This window comes from Astatotilapia calliptera, chromosome 17, assembly GCF_964374335.1.
Source record: "Astatotilapia calliptera chromosome 17, fAstCal68.1, whole genome shotgun sequence".
Classification (NCBI taxonomy): domain Eukaryota; kingdom Metazoa; phylum Chordata; class Actinopteri; order Cichliformes; family Cichlidae; genus Astatotilapia; species Astatotilapia calliptera.
In genome coordinates, this window is record NC_137438.1 from 13102320 (window position 1) to 13116676 (window position 14357).

The following is a 14357-nucleotide window of genomic DNA, read 5'->3' on the forward strand; positions in this document are numbered from 1 at the left end:
CTCTCAGTTTACCCCTGAGCAAACATCTTCACACCAACTTCCGACTGACAAAAGTCTGAAGTCTCCCGACAAAAGCGCAGGGATTAATAAAATAAACAGGCCTCGTGTAACAAACAGGCCCATGTCGACATGTTTATGCTGAGCTCCCTTTTGAAAACTGCCGAGACTTAAAAATTCTCAGAGACAGTTTTCACAATTTCATCTTTCCTGCAGCACAAGAGAAAAGAGGAGAAACTAGTTTTTGATTCGCTATAAAATCTGTTAATTTGTCACGTGTATGTGTGATTATTCAGCTCTTTGTTCTGCTATTTGCATGTGTTTACAGGGCCAGAGGAGACAAACGCTGTCACCTGTGAGGACCACGCACTGTGTGTTTCTGGCTGACCGGCAAACACGTCAGCTGGCTCCGCCACATCCAAAGCACACCCCTCTATCCGTCACTGCTGACATCTCAATGAAATACAACCACACCCTGTAATAATAATGATGATAAAAATAATGATAATACTCCCTTCTGTGAAAAAACACACACCAAATTCAAAGGTTCTTATAATGACCTGCAATAGGTTTTAAACAATCTATATAAAAATGGTTTAACGAGACATTTACTGAGTTCTTCAGCAGAGATCAGTGCTGGTATCAAGTCGGACGCGGTTCTTCTCCTAATGTGAAAGAGAACAGCTCCCCCGACTGGTCAGTACATAAACGTGCAAAATGCAGGCGTTTTCCCATCAGCAGTTGTATTAAGTAATGTTAGGCATTTAAACCTAACTACATTATAATTTGAGTTCCGGTCATTTCTCTCTGGTAAGCCGCATAATAAACTATAACACAGCAGCTGTTCACAGGTGTAACACATAAATGTATCCGACGACAAGGTTAACTCCTCTATGAGCAGAGGCGGGGAACGGTGTGTAAACAAGAACACTAAAACACGGCTGTGGGAAATTAAAAGTAGAATTTTGTAATTGCTGTTAAATGCTACAAACTGTAGATGCACAGAACAGCTACTGTATGCTATTTAAAAGCATCAGAAATATTAGAAATATAAGTTATAGCTGAGGTGCTGCGCTATAAATTACGGATACCCTGATTTATTTAAAATGTCTGCAAATGAAACGATATATTGCTGAAGCGGGACTGTCACACCAGACTTGTATTTATTTCAAGTATGTTTAAAAGCGAAATGCTGATGTTATTGTGTCAGTAATGCTAAAGTGATATTTGTGATGTGATGTTTTCAACAACAACAACAACAACAACAACAACAACAAAAGACTTTAATAAGCAAAGTAACAAGTCTGACCAGTAGTGTGATTGCTATTTATGTGTTTGTTTGTTTAATAGTTTTTAAATACACAACATGAGAATATTACATATCCTTTTAAGTTTTTGGTCACGATGATCAAGTAAAAATCTGATGAGTAATTTGTTTCATAAGAACTGCTGAAACATTTAGTTTTATCTCAGAAATGCAGTTGAACATGTGTTGCAGTCTATAATAAGTATAAGGAATCCAAATATGGCGATATAATATTAACTATATTTAAAACTAATATTCAATTCAAATCAGTTTTATTTATATAGCGCCAAATCACAACAACAGTCGCCTCAAGGCGCTTTATATTGTAAGGTAGACCCTACAATAATGCATTGAGAGAAGACCGGGGAACACCGGGCTTATTTCTGGCTTTCATTGTCTGACTGCCTGATCTTCCCCACTACTGATCCCAGTGTATTATAACCATCACGTTTAAAAGTGAAATGCTGATATTGCGTCAGTAATGCGCATGTAATAACCTGATCATCTGCCACCCGTCTTTTTGTTTTTGTACAGTCGTGTTAACAGATTCTCTCACTACCTTCATGCCCACTACGGATCCCTGTATTGTGGAAACGGGCAACAAAAACAGCTTAAATGACAGTTTTCCAATATTGCTTAGACACGTTTCTTGAAACCGTAAATACTTTTCTAAAAATATTAACACAAAATCCTTTTTACCCACTCACAAAAACCTCTGACACATTTGGCAGAATCCCATCCAAACAGTCTGATCTACGCTCCAAACCCACACAGTGTCTTCAGGTCAGTCACACAACCAGTCAAAAATAATAACACAATTATACACTATGGGTCAAAAAGCAAAAAGTGGACGCTTTGGGACGTTCTGTCTTTGGGTTTAAATGGTATACTGGTTCCACCTACTGGCAAATTGATGCATGTACATCATAAGCAGCGCAACATGAGAATTTACAATAAAAAAAATGGGTTGCTTACCCAATGATAAGCTTTATGTATATTAGTCCTGAACCTCACAATAGTTTACGATATTATGTTTAAGAAGACTCCCTCACACGGGATTGACTGTAAAAAAAATTTTGTAGGCACTTTAATGTCATCACCATTGTTCCTGTAAAATGGCTCATTAGATACAGATGAGTTTCCAAACCTCAGTCATCCATCGAGAAAGCACATTAAATAAATAGCTGCCAGTCATCCATGTGCAAAAGATTCATTTTCCTTTCGATTCTGTCTTTGATGCATCAGCCGTGATTGGTTTAGAGAGGGTAAAGCTGTTTTCAAGGCCACATTTGGTCTCTCCCCCCCTCCTGTTTAACCCTAAACTGGACATTTAAGATCAGCCGACAGAAAGAGCTCTCTGGAATCCCAAATAAAGGCTTTAATAAGAATCATATCAACAAGCAGTGAGCTGTTTCTGATTAAGTGACTCAGAGTATGCAATCCATTTCAAATGAGATCTGGACTAAGAGAGAAAGTGAGCAGAGTAAACGATCTAACCAGTTTTAACTACAAACAGAAAACAGCTGAATAATTATCTGTCTTTGACTATCAGTTTTACTGGGATTTTGTACCCAAATTTTCTAGCATGAGGAAAAAATGCCAGTGGCTGCTTTAATTATGCTGCTATTTTTAAACAAGAAGTATCTACAAAATCACCCCTATTGGTTACCATAGCGATGTGTTATTTATCTTAGTAGGTAAATAACTACAACGCTGATAATTACTCAAACCAATAAAATCTGTTTAAACTAAGCAGAAATAAAACACGTTGCTGCTAAACACTGCCCCCCTAGTGGTGCATTGAAAACCAACAACGAACTCCCATTCGTTTTTCTTTAAAGAAAGAAACATGTCTGGTTAGTGAGTGTAAATGCGCCTCTCTTCACACTGCGTGCAGTATAGTCCTTTAACCATTACCGATCTAATGGCAGCTGATCCGGTCAATTCAAGACCTTAGAGTCAAAGCTATTCTATGCCCCCTCTTACCAGATCTTTCCCATCTGCTTGGTGAGATTCATTAAAAGCCCTCCAGTGCACCCAACTCCTCATTAACTTCACGTACGTCTACTTCAGCAGGCCGCCAGTCTTGCTGCCCACACCCAACATCAGCACAAGAGTTTCTGCTTTAGAAAGGTTAGCAGCAAAGTAGTTTAACCTGCCTGTCAGATAAGAGCCACAGAACAAAAATGTTTCTATGATGCCAAGAAGTCTGCACCTGCAGGGTGTTTTTTAAACTAGTCAGATATGTTTGTAGGCTCTGTAGAACTGATTGACCTCTGCATAACCAGCGGCAAGAAGAGATGTCCTGTTTTAAGGTGCGTAACTGGTGGCAGCAGCATGGTGTCCAAGCTCTGACCTCAGAAGCTGATGACATAGGGAGCAAAAACAGCCTGTGTCCTGTATGGGAGCAGTGTTCCTGGCTGAAGCCCATTTCTGTTCTAGGAGTTCTTGAAGTGAAGCAAAAGAGAAGAGCAACACCTGTGGTAACATTGAAACAAATACACACACACACAGCTTTACGCCCACTTCCAAAGTACGAGCCTAGCCCAGCCTACAGACATGTTGCCACATGGTCCGGTTATGCTTGACTGAAAGCTGCCTATGAGGATGATAACCACAGTATCTATTACACCACAGTCTCTGTTATGATGTTTTTTTCTTGTGAGATATTTAAAAGTGTTGGAAAAGTATGCCAGTCAGTCAGACACCACTAAACTACTGGTGACAGTGTACACTAATCAATGTAATTAAATTCAGTGCTATTGTTATTAACAATGGTTACCCAAAATAAATAGACCATTCCTCATAGAGCACATTTTCTTCTCTGCCTGAGCATTCAAAGCCTCGTTAACCCATTCACATGGGCACTTTTTTCTAGTTCCTTTTGGCTGACATTCACATTTAAATGAAGCCCTTTGGGGGCATTTCAGCGTTCAGTATCTTGCCCTAAGACACTTTGGCACATAGACTGGCGCAGCCAGGGATTGAACCAGCAACCATTCCTATTACTAGATGGTCTGCTCTGCTTCGTGAGCCACAGCCAAGATGCTTAATCCTTTAAAATGAAGACCCTACATTATTAGAGAGAAAGCCTCAATGGTCAGAATACCCCTATGATGAGCAAGGAAGAGGCTTCCAGCAGAACCAGGTTCAGGGAGGGGCAGACATCTGCTGTAACTAACAACTGAGAGAAAACAGAAGACAGAAAAGAGTAGTAGCTTATCAACATTAAGAGAACACAACTATCCACTTTGTGAAATATACACTACTACTTGTGAAATTTTATAAAAGATTAAGTGATACCAGCCAAGGAAAGAATATAGAATAAATAAATAAATAATGGACCCGGGATTGAGCCTTGCGGAGCCCCACGGGTTAGAGAAGCAGTGGCAGAAAAGAACTTGCTCTCCCTAAGAGAAAAAGTCCTGTCAGATAAACATAAGGCAAAGCAGTCCAATGTAGAGCCAATGATACGAGCCAAAGATGTAAGCCTTTTCAGTAAAATATTATGGTAAGCATTATCAAAGGTTACACTGAGGTCAAGTAAAATGAATACAGAACCATTTCCTGCATCAGAAGCCATTAAAAGATCGTTGATCCTTAAATAACAGATATGATCAGATATGATCTGTGCAGTTTCTGTGTGCCTGTGCTTTCTTAAACGTTAGCTATATCCACACTGGTATCATATCCCACACAACACACATTTAGTTTGGTGGGGTCTGTTTACCTGTAGAGAATAAAGATCTGCATCTAATTTAATGGCGGTCCCTTCAAAGTTGGAACTTTCATTTCAAGCAAAAATGCCAATCTCACTGTGGTGCTAAAAGAACAGTCAGGGAACTGTTAGCAGCATTACTAGACCAAATAGATCGGTCAGTTCTGGATTTCTTCTTTAATTTTGGTATTTTAGTTTGCTCAGATATTGGTTTCTGATTCTCTCGGTTAGGGATGCCAAACTCTTTTTACACTGTGAGCCATATACATCCCACTTTGTTCTTAAGAAACTTCCCCTTCTGATGACATTGAGATATTTTAATATAAAAAAGAAGTGTAATTTCAGCAATACATCTCATTTTTTCTACATGAAAAAAATGTTGCTTTGGTCTAAAACTTTACGAAATAAATCTGTTCTGTTAGCTCATTGCACAGAATGCCCTGCAATCATAAAATAAATGCTTTTTGTTAACTGAGAGAATGTTGTTTTATGGTAAACCCACTGCAAAAATTAGAGATTTGTCCTCAATGTCCATCTATTACCTATTTACTTTGGTATAGTATGAATGATCATGCAGGAGGTCTTTATCAGTAGGAAAAGCTGTAACACTTGTGAAAATGCAGTCAAGTCTAAAATGTATGCCCCCCTTCACATTTTCAAAACCGTCCAGCAGGCCCAAGATTGTAGTGCTTTTCAGGCTGATTCTGGCCCCCGGGACTTATGTTTAACACCCCTGCTCTTTGGTTTCCCAAACCTGTCAGTAAGTGTCCCTTTCAGGCCAAGCACTGTAGTTGTAGCAACTAAATATTTGTGAAACTGCATATGTTTTCATCATGTGCAGTTGATAGTGGAATTTCATTCAAACTGCTTTGACTTGTTGTCTTCAAGTATATGTATCTTGTTTTACTTTAACAAATCCTTATCTGCAATTAACACCTCCATAAAACTCAGAGCACAGATAATACAATGTGTTATGAAGAAAATAGCACGTGTCTGCTGCTGTGCTTTGAATTTACACTAGTTTTAGAACATTGCTAAACCTACAATCATCTAGTTCAAGATCTCTGCACACCTCAGTGGGCGACTAGTCCAGGGAAAAGTTACACAAAACAGTTAAATATACTGCTCAAAAACTGAAAGGAACACTTTGAAATCACATCAGATCTTGATGGAAATGACCGACCTACAGAGGACTGAAAATCAAAGTGAAAAAATGACACGGCAGGTTAGTCAGTTTTGCAGAAAGTTCATTGCAGCTAGTCAAAATGGTACGCGGCCCCCATGTCCTTGTATGCGTGCCTTACAAAATCAGGGCATGTGTTGATGCCCTGGGAGATCTCCTCTCAGATCTGGACCAGGGCATCTCTGAGCTGGACAGTCTGAGATGCCAGATGATTCTATTGGATTTAGGTCAGGTGAGCATGGGTGCCAGTCAGTAGTATCCTCACCTTCATCTTCCAGGAACTGCCTGCATACCCTCACCACATGAGGCTAATCACTGAACCCAGGGCTCACTACACCAGTGTACCAATACCTAATGGCAGTCAAGATGCTGCTGCATATTCTTCTGGTTCTGGAGGCTATTTTGTAGGGCTGTGGCTATGAACTTTCCATTCCTCCTTCCACAAAGGAGCAGATACTGGCTGATGGATTGCGGACCTTCTATCGCCCTGTCCAGCTCCCTAGAGTAACTGTGTGTCTCCTGGAATCTCCTCCATGCTCTTGAAACTGTGCTGTGAAACACAGCAGAACTTATGGTAATGGCAGGTATTGATGTGCCATCCTGAAGGAGATGGACTATCTGTGCAACCTCTGCAAGTTCAGGTATCGTCTCAGGCTACCAGTAGTGATACTGAGCCTATCCAAATGCAAAACTACTGGGGAAAAAAGTTAGAAAAGATAAAGAGGGAATAATATCATTGGTCTCCACCGGTAACCTCATTCCTGTTTGTTGAATTTCATGAACATCATAACAGCAGATTAACTGATTAACACTCTCTCTTACTTCACTGACCAGATCAATAATCTGCAAAGTTAACTGACTCAATGCTATACTCTGATTAAAACGTGTTCCTTTTGCAATCGTGAAATATTGTTGTTAGTTAGACTTGTTTGCTACTTGCTACTTTGAAGGCTATAATGTTAAAATGCTTTAAGAGATGCTTTGTCAAAAAATGTAGTAATGATCAGTAAATTGATGCAAGTACTGGTAAGTTAAAAAAAACCTACAAAACAAAACAAACAAACACCTAGATCTGGTAGGCAAGCTGCTTTTTATATAAATACACATCTGATTAAGAATGAAATGTTCTTGCTTTGGAGATGCGATTCCAAACCACAAAAACTGCCCAAGACCTCCACTGAACATGACAAACAGACCAAAATGTTGACTGAGCTCCCTCAAACCCCACTCCAATCAATCCGTTGCAGGAACAAGCATCCTACGTTCATTCCCACGGAAGTCCCACTCTGCTGTCCCAAAGGACCCAAAGGAGCAACCACCAAACATGGTTCCTGACACCACAGCGCACCTCCAGCCCGATCAGAGACATTCAACGTGCGTGGAGGTAGTTTACACAACGTCGAGGTAGTTGTTTTTAATGTTGCGGCTGAATTGTGTAAAGTTGGTCACCTGAGTTTCTGTAAAAACGTCTCTGTTCTATGGCAGTGACCACTAGATGGCACTGTTCACCACTATATTGAAATAAGAGGCCGCTGGAAAAATCCTGTTTGGGAAAATCCAGCAGCTGCAGGGTCAGTTTTGCCACTTTTGTGTGACAATATATATATATATATTTTTTTTAAAAAATGACTTTTCTGTCTAGTCAGAGATATTCTTCTTTTTGATATGTGGCTGCAGATGCTTGTTTGCTTTTGCTGTGTTGCCAAGAAGGAGCCCACTTCAGAAAGACCAGGATGACTCAGTCGGCCACTCTCCCATTGTGTTTTCCTCACACTGACTCTCACGCTCACTTACACAGAAATGATGAAGATTGTGAAAGGGTTTGTTGTGCAACTGCAGCCAGGTCATTCATTTTTCTCTGCAGTGTGATAGCAGATTCTTTACTCTGCATAAATTACATTTAGGTTACGTGAGAACAGGTTTTATTTCATTAAGGGCCAAGAGAAAGAAAAGAGTGTGCTGTCATGTGTTTAAAATGACAAACGGTGACGTGAGAGGAAAAAGCTTTTCTCATATCTTGTATTAAGATACAAGGTGTGACTGCACGTGACAATCAAAGGTCACGTGATGCCGGGGTCCTAATAAGGAGCTCCTACAGATGTGTAATCTGTAGGATGCTGCATTTGATTCGTGACCAAAAACCATGCAGAGAAAGAAGAGTAAGGGCACAAGTGCGGCAGCCCGAGTCTGCTTTGTGTTTGTGTGACGAGGCAGCTCTGTGTCAATCTGATCTGTTTACCGCACTCTAAAAATACCACTTTGTTGCATTTCCACAGACTCGGGCCCAGTCGTTTCATTTGTTTATATGGCGTCTTGAGATGTTGGCAACCCTGGATGACCACATGGAAAGGAGCAGCCTCAGGATGCAAAAGATTTTCAGCTGCCTTCCACGGGCAAGACACGACTGTGAAACACGTGAAATGAAGCAACGTTCAAACCAAGACTGGTCTGAAGCAGTGATCATTCCCCCCTCTGATCTTAGACTAATAATGTTCCTCCCTCCATGTTACATCTGTTTCATTCAGAGCGTTAACAAGAATCCCGCTTCTCTTATAATTTAATATAATATACAGTGGTAGCAAGTGCCTACATATGCACACGCGTGTGCTTTTAAAGGCATTTTACTTTCCTGGATTTTCTCTTATACTGAGCGCCGCTACATTTTTCATTTTTACTGCATTTATTTAAAAGCTGTGTTTACTTTAAACCCGTGACTTTATAAACAAAACAACTAGTAAAATAAGAAGTATTATTTTAAATTTAACTACTTAACAGGATATAAATAAACTTCATATCATCCTCTTGAAATATTTATAGTATGTTGATATTGAAGCAGTGCGCTTAAAATCCAGTAAAATACAAAAGGTGCTCACAGGACTGTTATACGTTACATTAAATGTTATGAATTATACATTTTTCTGTTTATGTCTTGACTTAAGATTTAGATCTGTGATCCAAATGTTATATTATATATTTTAAATAACTGTAATCCCTTTACTTCAAATAAGTAAAAGCTCTGTAATTACGACTACATAACCGAACAGAAACCAGTAAAATGGTTACTAAACAACAACAATAACAGAAAAAAATCGGATCCTCTCTCAAGTGTACACCTTTAAGCAGAACATTAAAATAAAGGCAATTATTGATTTTTTTTAAACTAAGATTCTAAACAAACATTATAGGGTTGTTTACTGTATGTTACTGAATATTCGCTGGAAACTATTTTAGAGAATAACAGAAATTCATAGCCTGACAGTTAGTGCAGGAAAATGCACTGAGATCCAAAGTAGTTATGCAACAAATGAATAGATGCTTAATAATAAGCATCCAAACTTTAAGGTAAAGTAGAAATATTACCATGAAATTGACCTAATTTATCAAAAATACTCAATGTGCAGCAGTATCTACCTTGTCCGTATTTGTAGACCACGTGCGCTATTATGTATTGGCGCTTAACACATAGGTGACACTTTATGATGTAATCTAAATAGGTTTAACAATTATAGTAAATAAAAAGCAAAAGTAAAGAATCAGAAATTTGGCCAAGCACATGTCAGGCTGACCAAATAATCCAAGAACTTTCTAAAAGGGCCTAAAATACAGCTCTGTTTAATTAGACTATGTGTCTTTGCTCCATGCAAGCTCAAGATCAGCTCGTTTGAACTCAAGTGAATCGAAAATGTGATGGATACACGCGCAGGGAAAGACTGACGGAATTTAGCCTAAAATATATATCAGCTTTATTGAAACATTTTACAGGACAAAACAAAAAGAAAAAATGGTAAAAGGATTATACAATAAGTGCAAGATTCGTTGCAGTTCATGAAAGCCTAAAGCGTTGTGTGTGTAATAAGATACAGTTACATGGAGTATAATTGGTTTGCACGTGTTACAAGAGCAAACGCATCGAAAGTCGTGTTTCTGAAACTTCTCTTGAAGAAGAAAGCTTGTCAGGGTTCATATAGGCGAAGTGGTACTTCTAAAGGCCTCTGGAGTTTCTTCATTCATGTTTTCTTCAATGCATAGTTCAAGTCCAGCAGAATTAACAATAATAAAGATATTTGGCTGCATAGGAGGCAAACATGTGAGTGCGGACTCCACCATCCATGCTAGCACGAATCCTTCAAAAATTACAAAAAAGACAAATAGACCAAAAAAAAAAAAGATCTGCGTGTTTGTTCAGATGTGGCTGTGATGCCTCTCTTGTTTTGAAGTCCGCAGTGACAGGAGAGCTCACATCACGCAGGGTTTGATGTCCTGACAGACGCTCTGGGGGTGGTGGTGGTGGTGGTGGTGATAGTAGGATCCGCCGGCCGAGGGGTGGAAGGAGGAGATGCCGTTAAAGTTCAACACAAAATCTTTCCTGTCGCAGACCGAGGAATGGCTCTGATAGCGCGGAATCCCCACTGTGGAGAGGCAGAGAGGAAAGGTTTTGAAATAAAGGAACACATTTCTGATCACTGTCAGGAAATTAACGGTGGCATTAAAATATTCTAAAAGAAAGAAAAAAACACAACAGCTGAACTTGCTGTCTTATTTAATCTCATCGAAATAAAACATACGCTCTTGTCATATATCTAAAATCAGTATTTACTTTGATTCTACATTTTTAAATTAGAACTTTTGAATGCAGAACATGAGCCATTCCTCTTTTAAACAGTGCTGTTGATACTTTTGTGTGGCTTTAAAATCAGCACAATTGTTGATGGCGTAAACGGTCCTTCTATTGTATTTATAAAAATAAAGTGTTTACGCTTAAATTTTCAGTTGCCATAAAAATCTAATATTTCTTAACACAAGTTAAAAAAAACCGAATTCTTTAATCATAATATTTTTCTTTTTGCAAGCCTCCCTGTTGGCTCACAGCGCAGCCACACATCCGTTCTTTTCAGTTTCTTTGGCTTCTTTAGCTTTCTTATATGGATGCTTTCAGTTTTCTACCCAGTTACATTTTATCATTATTTTTTGAAAATGCTGCGTTATTTCAGGCAGATTCAGTGGCCATCGTCTGTGTCTGTGAGCGAGGCTCTGTTTCCAGAAACAGAAAACTAAAAGTGGAGACTGCGGCTCCGTCAAGGTCATAAGGACTCCAGATGTGATCGTGTTTTTCAGGGGGGAAGACAGCAGGCTTTATCCTCCGGGCCACAGCTCGCTGCCCTGCGCCCGTTTTCATAGACAGCACACACACACACACACACACACACACACACACACACACACACACACACACACACACACACACACACACACACACACACACACACACGCCTCTTTGACTGACAGTACTGTTAGCGAGTCTGCTGTGTACAGTCCAGCACGTCTATCCTCCGAGCAGGCTCAATTAGAACGCTGCGTAAAGTTTAACAAGGCCTTCCGTCTCTTGTGGATACGCCGTGGTTGAAATCCACCGCCAGTGTGGTCCGACCTGCACAGTCTTTGTTTGGTTAACCTCTGGGACCCCTTTCGGGCTCCAGCATGGGTTTTACTCGCCTCGGTTAGATCCCCAGATTTTCGTAAAGCCTGGCTGTGTTCTGCTAAAGTAAATGAGGTTGAACTGGGAGGTGACTTGAGAGCGCAAAATAGTTGTTTTTCTTAATCTAATAATTCGCCGAAATATCCCGTGACATGTTATAAACATGTGACTTTATGGAAATTATACAAACTGTGGATGAAATGACGCATTTTCTGATTGTTAATGAAGTTACATACACAGCAAGAAATGTCACTATATTTACTAAAATACCACAAAGCGCTGTCTGGCTTTGTGATTCAGCCAATAATCGATGCATCTTTGCTGTTTAACAAAATTAATGAAAACATTTGTTCTTATTTTGCAACTAGTGTGTTCGGGTTACATTTTGAGGCAAATGATGCGGGAAAAAAAAGTCTGCAAACAGATTAAAAAGAATAATGGTAAATTCTCTCTGCGTGTGTTTTTAATCGCTTTGCACAGATATGAATTTCCCTCTAAGAATCTTTTTCATCTTTAAATACAGGACAATCATCTTTATATATATATATATATATATATATATATATAATTTCTGTGTAGTCTACAATTTCATAATTACACGTTACAGTTATCAACACGGGCCTCTGCAGAAGAAAGACCCACTCATTTAGAGTGTTGCGTTTTAAATGTGCTTATATCATGCAGATAAAACTTAGATGCAGTGAAAATTTTTATTATTATTATTGTTTTTTGGGGGGAGGGGGGGGGGGGATCCCAGAGATTTTAATCCGGATTCATCTACCCCTCTGTAAGCCTCGAGTTATTCTGTGGTACCTGAAATATCAGTGGAGTGGCTGTCCCTGCCATTCTGGTGAAGATAACTCTGCTCCAGGGAGTAAGGCGACATGCCGGAGTGTAAACCAGAGGATGCTGGGCTGCTGGAGGCTAGAGGCTGTTGTTTGATGTAGGGGGAGCCGCCGGAGGACGCCCAGTGTGCGGATGTACTGGCGTACGGGGAATGGCCGTCCAGCGCGCTGGCCATGGCTGGAGAGGACGGTACAGGACTGCTGCTGCTATCCTGCCCATATTCCCCGTTAGGAGGAACAGGACAACTCGCCATGTATGTGGAGCCGGGACTCGGGGACATGTGAGGTACGTGGTGCCCGCCGCTCAGCCCGTCGTACCCCCCGGCCATTGAATTGCTCATCATGTCCAAGTTGTAGCTGTTACTGTGACAAGCGAGGGTGGCCGATGGACCCTGGAAATCAAAACTCTGTGGAAGAATTGAGGTGCCGAAGCCTATGCCATTCATCATCCGATACATGGGCTTCAGAGCTTGACATTTTCTTCTGAAGCCTCTGGGTCTGCGCCGAAATGAGCCTTCCTCGAACATGAACTCACTGCCTGGATCGATCGTCCAGTAGTGGCCTTTCCCCGGCCTGCCCAGCCCTTTTGGCAGCTTGATGAAGCACTCGTTAAGCGATAGATTATGCCGGACAGAGTTCTTCCAGCCCTGGTACGAACCCCTGAAGAATGGGAAGCGAGCCTGGAGAAACTGATAGATTTCACTGAGTGTCAGCCGCTTGGTGGGCGAGCTCTGTATTGCCATAACGATGAGAGCGATGTAGGAGTACGGCGGCTTTTCCGGTCGCCTTAAACCGGAGCTCGTCTTCTTTCCCTTGACGCCATTAGAAGAACTTTCTGTGGCGGCTTGTGGGCTCAGCATAGCGGGATGCAGGACGCCGGACGCCGGGCTGGATCTCAGAGGAGGCGGAGGTTCCAGCTGCTGCTGAGGGGTCTCGGTCGTCATGTCAGCTCTGACGTACAACTGGCGTAGAGAGAAGAGAGGGGAGGGAGAAAAGACGACCTGGAGGTGTTTCGGGGGAGAAATGTGCTGGCTCCCAGCGGTCAGTGTCCTTGCAAGTGAGCGTTACACCGCCAGTGGTCCTCAGAATCCCAGCGCAAAATGGAGTGAAATCTGTCTCCAGTTACGCACGACTCTCCTGTTACGCACGGTGCTCCTTTGACGCATGCAGAACGCACGGCTGGTACGCACTGACAGAGAGGAAGAGGAAGAGAGAGTGGGGGGAGGCGGTTATCCACTGGAGACTAAGTGTCCAGAGTTGTAGCTAGACATAAGGACTCCACGGGGTGTCACAGCAGCGCTAAGTGGCGCTGTGTGACGCGCCGGGTGGCCATCGACCGCCTATAATAATCCCTCAAGTGCAGGAAACACGAAAACCCTTGGACTTATTGCGCGCAACAGTCCAGCCAAACAAAGTCCGACCACCTATCATTGCATAAATCTTTCTTCCCTCTGCTCGAGCCCCCCGCCTCTTCCCCCGACCCTTTCTCCTCATCCGCACTCTGCCCCTGCAATTCTCCCTGAAATCAGTGTCGAATAGTCCCCCCCCCCCCACACACACACACCACCCCCCTCACCCGCCCCCATGCCAAGTCCATTTACCGTGCAGCAGCCTTAAAGCCTCTCATTCTCTCCTCTCCTTCGTCTTGTTTCTTCCCCTCCCACCACCTCTCTCCAAGTTCGGACTACACGCAATTAAGCCATCTATCAAACCTCCCCCAGACACTCCAATCAACAACGCCACACGCCAGCCGCACAAGTTTAAAAACGAGCTATCCCCCCGCCTCTGCTCCTCCATATATGAAGCAGTGATTTCGTCCCAATGTGCCACAG

The 14357-nt window shown here is 41.5% G+C and overlaps 1 protein-coding gene across 1 annotated transcript; it reads right to left on the reverse strand.

The window, feature by feature from the left end:
- Positions 1-9923: 9923 nt before the first annotated feature.
- Positions 9924-14023, reverse strand: foxf2b (forkhead box F2b). The gene is made up of 2 exons (XM_026147333.2): positions 12494-14023; positions 9924-10613 (listed from the first exon to the last, which is right to left on the reverse strand). Exons 1-2 carry the CDS (start codon positions 13467-13469, stop codon positions 10441-10443), a joined length of 1149 nt encoding a protein of 382 aa, XP_026003118.1. The 5' UTR covers positions 13470-14023; the 3' UTR covers positions 9924-10440.
- Between the last annotated feature and the right edge of the window lie 334 nt (positions 14024-14357).